Below are 12,767 nucleotides of genomic sequence, written 5' to 3'. Positions count from 1 at the left end.
GTATTTGCCACATATGCCCCCCCCCCCCCCCCCCCCCCCCCCATTTGTTTGTACATTATATATGTTTTTAGTGTTTTTACATCTGTAATTGTTATAGAAATAGTTCCATTGATTAACATATAATTGATGTTGCACACGATATGAAAACAATGTCATATTTTTTGTATCTGGACCAGTTTTTTTCACAAATATCAAAAACAAAAAGGGAGCTTTTGTTTTGTATTATTTAACGCCCTATTATCACCTAGGGCCAATTGATGACGACCTCTCGTGATTGCAAGATGCGTGTGCGTGGTGAATGTGTGTGGGTTTCGAAAGTTCTTACATGTTCGCTTTTGTCTCCTTGTGATTGCGCGAAACTGATATCGACTTGATAGTTTTACCTTATTGAGGCGTAATGCGGGAGACACCCAGCAGGACACTCCACTATGTCACAGTATACTGACAACAGGGGGACCAGTCGTTCCACTCCAAAAATGCTGAGTTTGAAAGATTTAAAAAAAAGATACATCGCTACATCGTTCGTAATGTAATGTGAATGTGGATATATTTTTGTTTATTTTGCGTCTAGGTTGAATGAGCCAAAATTGAATACACCAAAGTTTCACGAAAAATATCGCCGGAACAATATCCGGATTATAACAACCGTCTTTCCGTTCATTTAATACATACCCATTACTAGCTTCCGTGATATGTGTTGATGTGTGTTGGAATATTGTTTTTTTGATAAAAACGCGTCAATAAAGGCATGTTTTCATCTAAATGTGTCATAAATTTGATTGTTGTATTAACTGTGTTCAGGGACAAGTCGCGTCTCGATCTATCGATTAACCTTGTGTATAAAGCGAAGACTGCATGTTTTCCTGTGCAACCAGGTGAGACGAAATACAAAAGGCTTATACTGATATGTTCTCAGAAAATACCTATTCAAACAATCTCTATATCTCAGGTAGGTGATCGAATCCTGTCACTTACCCACAGAGCTTTTAATACCTGTATACACGTGTCCATGCGACATGACTTCTTAATATGTAGACTTTCATAGCGTAATGAACAACCATATCAATTACATAACTACAGGTAAGTGCCAAAATTTAACACACATGATAGTAAACGCCAAAATTTGACACACCAATATTGAACCACACTATTTTGAACAAAAAACCGTCATATTTGTACGACGCCAAAATATCCCAAAGTACGGTATAGCACACATATTCACCAAGATTATCAATTCGGTGAGGTGAATCACAGTAAAACAGTAGGAAACAAACAAACAAACAAACATTGCATTTTATTAGATTTCGTATGTATATATCATGCAAACAAACACAGATACCACGAAGTCGAAACAATCATTTCATAATTGATTCGGTGCCAACAATGTAGATCTACAACACAATAAAACAATTTTCGCTAAGAGTAAGTGTTCTTCCCTTGGTGAAGTGACTTGAATTCTGTGGACAGACTGAGATGGTCATCAAAAGTATTGTTGTTGTTACCCGTCACTTTGATGACCATATCCTTATTCTCTTCGGGATCTTTGGCCCATTCCTGTTCCTCCGCGCTGGCAAACACGACAAATGTGACAGCTCCTGTCACGGACACACCCACACATCCGTAAAACACGCTCTGCCATTCATCAGCCGTACCCTGCGGTAATTTAAGAACCGAAATGATCTACATATTTTATATATCGTTTATGCTATTCTTTCGAGGATGAATTAAAAAATCTATACAAAAAACCTAGTTTTGCGATGACTGTTGATCCCTGTCAAGCAAAACTACAAAGATTTGAATTCAACCTAGTGTTGGTTATTAGAATAAATAAAATTTTCGTTTCCTTCTGTTTTAGCCGCGCCCTAGACACCAATCTCCAATTAATCCTGTTACAAAAATGTAAAACCCTAAACTAGAGCCTTTATAGGACACCAACATGTTTATATAAATGTTGTTACTTTATGTTATCCTGGTGTGGCCTGCCCTTAATGTGGAGCGTAAAAATTGCTTCCCCATTGCATAATTCATAAGCGGCGACTGATCGAATTAAAGGTATGGCTTACACCAACATTTTTTTTCTGGATAATGTCTCCCTAGACACTACCCCACTTTTGGCATTCAGGTTGCCAATGGGGGAAGGTATTGCGTTATGTCCCTGTTAGAGACATACAAGCATTTCTTGGAGTGGGATAGCTGGTTAGCGTGTTGTAAGTCTAATGTGACTGGGTGAGGAATCCTGCTGTGACAAGTAGACAAACACGAACATACCGGATCATCCCTAAATGCACATACACATGCATTCCACGAATGCAACTCGGACTCACACCGAGAAGGCAGTTCTTAAATTGCAGTGAAATAATTTTTGCTCTAAAATGACTGAAATATAATTATTACAGCTATATAAACATAGAAATATATCCAGAGAATACATGGTTTTGGTGCGGCATGCATTTGGGCGAATATGGTACGAGGCCAAATTGTCTGGCACTTTCGAATGCTATTGTACAATGGTCTTACCAACGAAACGCCTTCTCTCAACGTGATGGATAATAAAATATTATGTATATATACTGTATATATATATATACAATAGTTGTTGACAGGACACTAGACGATACAAACCAAACTATTCTTGTGAATAACAAACTTACATTTGGAGTTACAGCCGTTACTAACAAGGGGACAAACAGAGAAACCGCGCTGTTGAGGAAAACACACATCCCACTTATCACGCCAGCAAACCTTCAAAACAATTTCACGCATGTATTCAATAAACAAGTACATCACACAATTCTACAAACTTTTTATCAAATGCAAAGGCAAAGATACTGTAAAATGAATCATAACTTAAAATGTCGTATGTTATGAAATTAATAAAATCACCAAAGGAAGGTCAGGTAAAGTTTGATTTAAGAAAGTAGACAAGTAATTCATTATACGGAGAAGTATATGGACGGTTTAGTACATACATAACTTACCTGGGAGCAATGTCGGCCGGATTAACCCGGAAACCACAGTTCATACAGGTCAGCACGAACCAGTAGAAAGTTATGAGTACGACAGCGAGTACCTGGTCTTCTTGTCGGAGAAAACTGATACCGATGATAATTGGCACAGAACCAATTGTGCCTGAAAGAAATAAAAATATAGAAAAAAACTACAGGTTTAATGTTGGTAATTTCACATGGCATAAAATTAGCTCAACTATTGCTAAACAAATAATTTCCGACAGGATTCGATTTAATTTGAACTATATGTCACGTTTAATTGGTTAAAACACACATACCCACGCGCAAGCATGCACAAAAATAAAGCCAGATTTTAAATTAAATTCAATGTCACAGGAAAAACACAGAAAAGGACTGACACCTGCTGGTTCTTTCAAATTTCGTTTATTCGACCGGAGCAGTTCCACAAAGGAATATTTTATAGAGTTTCAACCCTACAAATAGAATACAAATATCCTAGTTATTATACATAGCCGTGAATACAAGTACAGTATGTATGACGTACGTCAGGTATTTAATTTAAGGATAATAATTTCAATATAGTCATTATAATTATTATTAAATAAATGTCAAGTCACATACCTTCCATTAGTCAATTAAGTCAGGTAAAATGCAGTATTCTTATGTGCCGGTGCATGCCTATTGTAGGACGTTCTAGGACAACTCCAGAGGATATGTTGCCTCCTACTGTTTCTGGCGAACTGCCCCTGTGGTAGAAGCTCAACCACTGAGGAGATCAACGCGAACGAGACGTCCGCCCGACCGTTACGATAAGTACGTTATGGAACATATTGTTGAAAATGATTGGTTGTTGGTTTAAATGTTTTGTTGTTCGATTGAATAATGTATTTATGATTATGTTTCAGGTGTTTGACTCTTTTTCTTGTATTTCAGACATTTGATAAGTTTTGTTTATGATTTTAGGAAGATATCTATGGAAAATATTGATGTTGATTGAGTTGGTGTTTTGATTAATATTTTAATTTTTCAGGTCATTAATTAAAATGTTTAAATTCACAGATTATCTGTATCGGAATTAAATGTCGGGGACGACATTTGCTGAACAGGGTGTGTGTGTCACAGGTACATATTGATTAATTAAGTATACATATCTATCAATTATGTTGTGTACTGTTTCGTCTGTGCGTTCTGACGTTTGTAACTTGTTACTATTTATAGTTCTGTCCATGTCTTACACGTATCGTGTTAGTACGTCCATGTGTTTGGTTGTTCGTGTCCTTATTTGGTGTTGTTTTCGACTTATATGCAGATGAGCGTGTGAGTTTGTAAGAAAGCATGAAATGTGAGTGTGAGTTTCATAAAAACTAGGGTTAAACCGCGCCCGGACGCAGTTCACCAGAAACAGTAGGAGGCAACATATCCTCTGGAGTTGTCCTACAACGTCCTACAATAGGCATGCATCGCCACATAAGAATACTGCATTTTACATGACTTAAATTAAATATCTGACGAACGTCATACATACTGTACTTGTATTCACGGCTATGTATAATAACTAGGATATTTGTATTCTATTTGTAGGGTTGAAAATATTCCTTTGTGGAACTGCTCCGGTCGAATAAACGAAATTTAAAAGAACCAGCAGGTTTCAGTCCTTTTCTGTGTTTCTCCTGTGATATCAAGATTGTGTATGGGTTTATCTTACCAAAAACATGACACGTCTTCCTGATTGTTTTCAGTGTCAACCATCCCTTTGTAAAGACCCAATCAGACAGGTATCCAAATACTAGAGCTCCAATAAATCGGCCAACGAATGCCAATGCCGATACTAAACCATTCTGCAACGAGATTCGAACGCATTCGTGTAGTCAATGGCGGTCAGATATGTCACTATATAACTTAACCAAACAAAACAGAAATTGATTATATCATACATTTCTCTAAATTACTATTGTTGTTGTGATATGAAGATCAATGTTGTTGGAGACGTCGTCACTAAATGACGTCGGCATGTCTTACGTCACTGTATTAAGTCTATTTGTGACATCACGAAAGTCCGTGCTAACGGATCAAAATCCCGATTGATCAATATTACTATTTATGTAGTTCTGCTGTATATATTGTGAAAATCCTCACGGTGACAATTATTGGTCAAAATGTTCAAATTAAATTCATGGTTTTGTGTTTATTTCCATGAACTATATCTTTGGTAGGGAAACGGTCACCTGAAGGCGTTACGTCACAATAACAGGTCCAATTGAAAGCGCGAAATTTAAAATTGGAATGCATAAACACTATTACAGATTGAATATAAGAAAACCCCAAATCTAAATTGAATATATAAACATACAACTGCTTCAATAAACTATTATGATAATAATAAATAAATAAATAGATAAATAAAAGAAACGTGATGTTTGACCCTTTGTAGCTCTTCTCATGAACATATTTAGTATATATGAATTAACAAATACTGGTAAGATTTTCAAGAAAAGCCTAACCGTTCCAACGTCAAATTTGAGAACTTGTTCTATATATAGCGGTAAACAAACAGCCATGACCATAAATAGGGTCCCGGATGTCAAATAACCTAGTACGCATGCCCACACCGGTGCCGACGTAAGCATCTTCAACCATGGAACCTTCAGTTTCTATCAAAATAAGAATATGTATTCGTTACACATAGACAAAACAGACAGGATCCTTGTTCCTGTACTAGAAAAATCCAGTGTGTCAATATCAACACAAATAGTGAAATTAAAAACCAAGCGGTATATACTATGTTTAAGAAGAGGCCCTTAAAAAGAACACTACAAAGCTTTAACCGATAACACATCTAGACGTTAACGTACCAGCTTAACAAAGGATACTTAATCGACGACAGTTTAACATATTTGTGTAGGTTTCTGTAAAGGTATACAGACAAATATTGTTCGTGGCAATTCTAAACTGGATTTCGTGTGGGGTCGAACCGGTATTCTAAACACGTTGTGAATAATTTTGGACGTGTTTTTCTCTTAACTCTCTTAGGATTGGCTAAACACTGGAAGCTTATTGTGGAAGCTTGGTATCTACGACCTTCATTTGGAAATGGGTGTTGTGTGTTAGACGTTAAAGTTTAAATTGTTATCAGTAAGCGTAGTTTGGGTGCTATGCCACCATGTCTCGACACGATCGCAGACTATTGGTTAGCCTATGATGCAAATAATGTCGATTTCATGAAAATCAAAAGTCGTTAATTTGGGTATTTCCCATTAGGTTTAGAGCTTTAGAATGATGTCACCTTACACAATATACCTAAACGTTCGATGTCCTGTCTACGTTTTAAGTCGGTAAAATAGGTGATGCTAAATTGGTGTAATTTGATGACATCAGGACAGTGCTAACCCATTAAAATGCTATGTAGCGGGTAAATTGCCTTGGCTTATACTAACAAGTGGTCAAGTTTTCATTTTGAATAAGCCCCGCCACCAGCATGGCCGACCGATATATAACAAACAGTTATAAACCGTTTTATCCTCTTTCTACAATACATATTTAAGATGAAAATAACTCAATTCTAGCATCTTTGCCTAAAGAACATTTCAAGCGGTGGATATAACCAATGAGAGGACACAGAATGGCAGCCATTAATATTTTCGTGCAGAATTTTAATTTCGACCAATTAGATGTAAGAAAAAGGCCACCATGATAATGGTTGTAGCTTTGTGATGATATGTCATGCACATACTGTATACATAATAAATAAAAACCAATGCATATGACAAGGTGTCAATTTTTTTTTATATTTATTCATAGTTCGTTTCGGTTCACTAAACTTTGTTATAGAAGTGAAGAGATAAATACATTACTAAGCCCTGCTTAAAACTAGAACAACTGATGAGATGAAAATTTAAATAATAGCTATCGACTTCATCATTGAAAAATAGCAGACGAGTTCGACTCCAAAAAAGGTACTGTAAACGTGCTGATTTTGGCAGGCTCAAATTTTAGCGCCAAACCGTATAACAACGGATTAGCGGAATGCTAAATTAGCGCACTGACAATGCCTGCCATTTGAAACCTTGTAGATAAACTACAATTACCTCAAGTATAATTTAGCGAAATTCTTCCTTCGTGAAAATCGCTAAAATAAGATAACCGCTAAAATATGTACGTTCTTCAGTATATATATAAGTGTTGAAATGTGTTCGTGTAAGATACGGACACCTGAATAGCATAAACCGTATTTAGTTAATACTGCTACATACACATTTTAGTGAGTAAATACTCTGTATAACAATATCTTAACGAAAACCACAATACACACAATACAATCTTGATAACGTTTCTATATTCACGCTGTACCTTCCCATGTGATTTAGTTCTATGCCGGTTGATATATTCTGCTTCTTTCGGCTTGATCCAAGGATGTTGTTCTGGTTTGTCATAAACCAAGAAAATCCATAGAGTCATCGCTATCACATTCATCCCACCTGTTTGGGAAAACTTCAATAATAGCACGACACAACGGACAGACTTCGTTAAATGTGGTTTAAAAGAGATGACTAATAGGAATTCATCACCATTTTATGTATTTATCATATCACGCATTATCACATAATCGACCGATTATCCAGTAAATTCACCGGTTAAATATTTTGCAAATATCACTATTGTAATTCAACCCAGAGTGTTTCTCATTGGCTGTGATAGTCAAAGTTCAACTGTGACGTCATAACATGGATAATAGCATTACGTCATGATTTGTTTATCGCGCAACAAAATGGCTGTGTTCATTTGATATTGTTCTACATTTGTTTACTTTTTTATACTTGTCAAAATGTAAGTTTTCTGAGTTATGTGATAAAGAATATCTCTCTTTCATTTCATATGGGATTTTGTGAAACTCGACCAAACTATATGTTTTGCTCGCTAAGGCTTGCTAAAATAAAAACTCATTAAAAAAAATCTTGTATGCTATGAATATCCAGCTTAGAGACTTTATTTATGATTGACCTGCCGATGATTATTAGTACACGTGTAGACAAACCTGTCTATAAAGACCACACAACAGACAGCTGCACTTAGTCGAGAGAATTTAATTAAACAGAAGTTATCATGACAGATAGAACAATTCTACAAATAACACTTAATTAATCTCCCGTGTCAAAAAATGGCCCGCAAGGACGTTAATTATCCTTCAATAACACCAGAGGGATGCTACTGAAAGAACGTTAAAAATAAATGGACGTAACGGTAAGATAGACAATTTCAACAAGGCCGTTTGATATAAACAAGTAATGAAACATCCCGCAAATACCAATGAAATGACATTTCTATGACATATTAAAGGGTAAACTGCTGGCTTTGTGGAGAGAAGTAAACACAAGTTGTAGCACTAACGACAGACTGCTAACTGTAAGATTTTCATTAACTCCACTTAGCAACCACCTGCCAATCTTTATACCTACGTAAAAGCCAAAAGATATTTTGGGTACGCAGTTGATTTTTTCAGTTGAAAATAAGGATACCATGCTGCTTTAATGTAGGCAGTGAAATATTATCTTACTTATAATAATATCTTGATTGATAGTCTTTCTTTATATCCCGTTACGATACTGTCTACTTCACCAGAGGGAGGACGTAATATATATACAGTGTAAGTAATTGTTTACATTGAAACTAGTTTAGAATATATTAGATAGAAAAAAAAATTCTCACAGAGTAAAGTAAGGAACATTTTAATTTCAGAGAAAAAGAGAGTGTTATGACTGAATATCAAAACACATGGGAATACTAACGATATTGGAATATTGAGACAATACATCATATTTTAAACACAACGCAGACGTGTTTGAAATTAGCTGATGGCTGAGCTGTATAATATCCTTATGGTGTATGTACTCACCAAATATGTAAAATATAAATGGCCAACCTCCTAGTACCGGTATGTTGCATATAAAACCCGACAGCAGGAAATTCCCTATCCCGCCGATACTGTTGGCTAATAAAAGAATAACAATATTTTTTTAATATTTTGATTGGTCAACAAAAAAGAACCTTAGTCGTTCAAAGCCTTCTGGTGATTTAAAACGCTTGTCACGTTCGTGAGACTTGCAATAAAATCCAAAGGACTGAAACGTGACCATAACAAATTCAGACAGTTGTTATCTTCATTTTCTTGGAACTTTCCCAAATTTGATATATATGTCTCCCTTAGACTCGTGTATGCATATTTAATTATGAGACTAAATGTTTAACAAATGACTAACAGGTAAGCGTCTATGATTGTTACAGTTAAATGGTGTTTTTACTATTTATAAAAAAATGTTCTATAGATCTTTTAGGGTAAAACTTTTCCCAATTATTCTTTGATTCATTTTAGAACTGATTAGAGAGGCTGAAATCAACTTAACTTTTTCCCTCGGTGATCACTTGTTTGGGAAACTTATTCAACAATAAATGCATTCGAATTATAGAAACAGAAATATATTTAATATTCTTACCCTGTTCTGTGATCGACATCATCTGGGCCCGTTCAGGAAGAGGGGCCCAATTGGACAAGAGCTGGGTGCCACAAGGTTCTAATCCTCCCTGAAATGAAAGGTAATGTATGTATCACAAAAGTCAAACTTTGGGGTATAAATACATATTTCTGGTTTTTATTTGGCATATTTTAAACATTTTTCATAGCACCATTACTATAATACTTAAAGATATTTGAATTTGATTTTATATCGTTGTATCTCACATGTGTACAAGGTGATAATGGAGTCATTATGACTGAATTACGATTACTGCGTATATATTGAAATCCTGTTATCATTATGATATAGGTAAATTCTAGGTGACGACCTATAAAGAGATATCTTATAAGTAGAAGGAACAGTTTAGTCTGGCTCGTTAATTACTCCCATTCCATCATTATCGTTTGCGAACTAAATTCGTGCACTGATACATTTGTTAAACAGCGTAAAAAGCAAGTAGGACAAATGCCAGTTGTCAGTCTGAATATCTATGGCAGCTTTTGAATATTTAGCAATAAACAATTTTCCTTGTCGATCAAGGCCATTATATTCCAGCAATATCTGTTTTAATGCTGCTTGTAGTTATGACATGTTCAAACATTTATCTATAAGACATCAACATGCACTATTTACTATTTTAAACATCGTCTTGACAAAACTCACTGTTGCTATGCCAATCAATATACGTGTTACTAGGACGAGGTAGGGATTGACGAATGTTAAGGCCGGCGTCACAAACGATGTCACAATAAGTACTGACGTCAGAAAGAGAATAAACTTTTTGCCGCTGATCCTTCCCGATAAGGTTCCGAAGAGGAGGGAGGTAAAGACCTGCCCTATATAGTAACCCGAGATCAACAATCCTTCCATAGCGCTATCCCAGTATACGTAGTTGTCCTGGATTGCAACGTTATAAATAATCATGCAAAACATCAGTTCCATTTAGTTCAACTTGAAATAGATATACATCTTTTACTTGTAGGATTTGTGTAGGTTGCCAGAGGGATATCCTTTTAAATGAGTATCGTTACATCCTTAATTGCTACATTACCTTTACCCTCTCAGGCCTCTGTCATTATTTACTAGCTGCAGATCAGGCATCTTGGTTATCACTCTTTTCCTCATTTTCAACATGCACATATTTGTAAATTGTATGAATTTTCTTGTATACCTTATAAAACGTAATTACAGATTTTCATATACCATGGACTTTCCATGTATTTCTTTTATAAAAGATTCACTGTTTGAGTTAGGAATTAATCAAATTAATTTGAGTTTGATGACATTTGAATTAAAAAGAACGTCGGTAGAGAGATGACGTCACAATTATATTTTGGTAAAAGTGTCCTGGCTGTTCACTCCAGGTGGTTGATACACTGATTTAAATCGTTCCATTTTTGAAGTCTCAATTCTAACAGGGCTAAACTCTAACAGCTTTGTAATTGGGTACAAAAATCGATAGTCAAAAAGGTAAATATATATTTCAAATCAAATTCTTCTATGGATAACTACATTTTGTTTATCAGACAAAATCTAACTTTGCATTCATTTTGATCTCAAGCGTTAAACGAAAGCTCAAATTACAGATCTTTTAAAATATAATGCGAAATTTAGAAAGAAAAACAAGATCAACTATGAAACAAAAACGTGCAAGCGAATAATATCTTTCATTTATGAAAACAAACCTTAAACGCATTCTGGTGTAATGATCGGCATAAGAAAACCAGTTTACATACCAGGTATGGATCGCGTATGGTGACGTCAGTGCCATTTTGTACCACTGTGACCGTTAGGTTTCCAGCCGCCATACACACTACCACCATGGTCATGTTGAGTCTGAGTAGTATGGAGCAGGACATGGCCAAGCCGGCGATGATTCCTACCTGCCATCGACATGACGTGTATTTCTCCCAAAGACTGAAGGTGTACTCTTTACTTTTATGATCCTTCAGAAGAGGTGTCTTCTCTTAAAACATAAAACTTGTTAATCCCATAGAAGATAGTTAACACCGATGAAATTGATATTATTCGAAACTCGCTGCCTCCATTTGCCATGTAATTTTGTCTTCCTTGTTTGAGACAGAATTTTTGGAATGCTAGCAAACAGTTTCAGGTGCTGTTTGTATTTAAGATAAACATCTTTTTAATATCATTCAATTATTAAATATGATGTCTGCGATACAAGAATTAACATTATTATATGCTTGCAACAGTTATAAGCATGTGAGTTGCAGAAAAGTTTCAAATTATCTCGTTCATATTGAAGAAATTGACGTTAATATTAGCCCGACGCAGAAAAAATATATGCGAAGATATATCAAAAAGTAATTTCGGAAACAATATAATCAGTATGATTAGTGATAATTAATATATTAGCACTTATTAAAGCTAAATATTTACCTAATGTTTCCTGCATCTTTGGGTATCTTAGGCAGTCAGCCGTAGTCAGCCATACTTCTACACTATCAGATGATATATATTATATATATATATATCCTCTGACACTTACATAAGTTATGTACCAGCACATATCGATAGGTGAGTACATGAATAACAAAATATGACCATGCATTTCCCTGGCTTTTAATGAAAACATGCAATGTGTTCCATGATAATTTTATATAAGCCTTGTTACATGTTTCTTCAGTCAACATTTTCCCCCTATAATATCACTCCGTGCGGCATTTATCACATCAAGTATTTTCATTATGGAAGTCGAATTGTGAATATGGAGTAGATATATGAGCTCATAACAATGTTTCTTAAACTCGTGTGAAGTTGGCTGAATATTCAACGACATTTAGACTTTCAAAATCTGACTATTGTGTCACATTTTGAATGTATCTCGTTTTTCGAACCGACACACATTCAAATCCATTTAATTTCTGAATATTGTATTTCGGGCTGGCACAACGTTCAAATTTTAAATGCTGTCTGTCCTATGTTGAGCCAACTTCACACATCTTCCTAAAATACATAATTCGTGGTTCAGCTGGAGATCCAATATCTGATTACATGTGTAGTGTTAAGGACATATTGTATGTTTGTTTACTGCGATCGACATGTTTGATTTTGTCTGCATTGTTCTATGACCATTCGACAGTTGAGGCCATTTTGTTACTTATTCCTTAATACCCTACAACAATCAATCATATCTTGTCAATAATAGCAAGCAATACAGTTGAAGTAATAATGAGCCAAGCGCTTCTTAATTGCAAAATACATCATAGTTAATCTATTCACTTTAAAACGAGGAATGGTTGTATGTATAAGATTTAATGGTGAAAGG

General features: G+C 35.3%; 1 protein-coding gene across 1 annotated transcript; it reads right to left on the bottom strand.

Moving 5' to 3' along the window:
* Nucleotides 1-1,275: 1,275 nt before the first annotated feature.
* On the bottom strand, nucleotides 1,276-11,933 carry LOC117344451 (uncharacterized transporter slc-17.2-like). The gene is made up of 11 exons (XM_033907192.1): nucleotides 11,879-11,933; nucleotides 11,215-11,444; nucleotides 10,142-10,375; nucleotides 9,458-9,545; nucleotides 8,860-8,955; nucleotides 7,317-7,444; nucleotides 5,471-5,620; nucleotides 4,675-4,807; nucleotides 2,979-3,129; nucleotides 2,652-2,742; nucleotides 1,276-1,653 (listed from the first exon to the last, which is right to left on the bottom strand). The coding sequence occupies exons 1-11, from the start codon at nucleotides 11,892-11,894 to the stop codon at nucleotides 1,417-1,419; spliced, it is 1,554 nt and encodes a 517-aa protein (XP_033763083.1). The 5' UTR covers nucleotides 11,895-11,933; the 3' UTR covers nucleotides 1,276-1,416.
* Nucleotides 11,934-12,767: the final 834 nt, after the last annotated feature.

Source organism: Pecten maximus, chromosome 16 (genome assembly GCF_902652985.1).
Source record: "Pecten maximus chromosome 16, xPecMax1.1, whole genome shotgun sequence".
Classification (NCBI taxonomy): Eukaryota; Metazoa; Mollusca; class Bivalvia; order Pectinida; family Pectinidae; genus Pecten; species Pecten maximus.
Note: the sequence above shows the minus strand (reverse complement) of the source record. Positions and strands in the feature narration are given on the sequence as shown.

Bases quoted from the DNA above. Each gene is read 5' to 3' on its own strand.
- LOC117344451 (XM_033907192.1), bottom strand. The intron at 10,376-11,214 runs GTATGTAAACTG...GTTGCAATCCAG, and splicing joins CCATACGCGATCCATACCTG to GACAACTACGTATACTGGGA. The intron at 3,130-4,674 runs GTAAGATAAACC...TATTTCTTTCAG, and splicing joins GAAGACGTGTCATGTTTTTG to GCACAATTGGTTCTGTGCCA.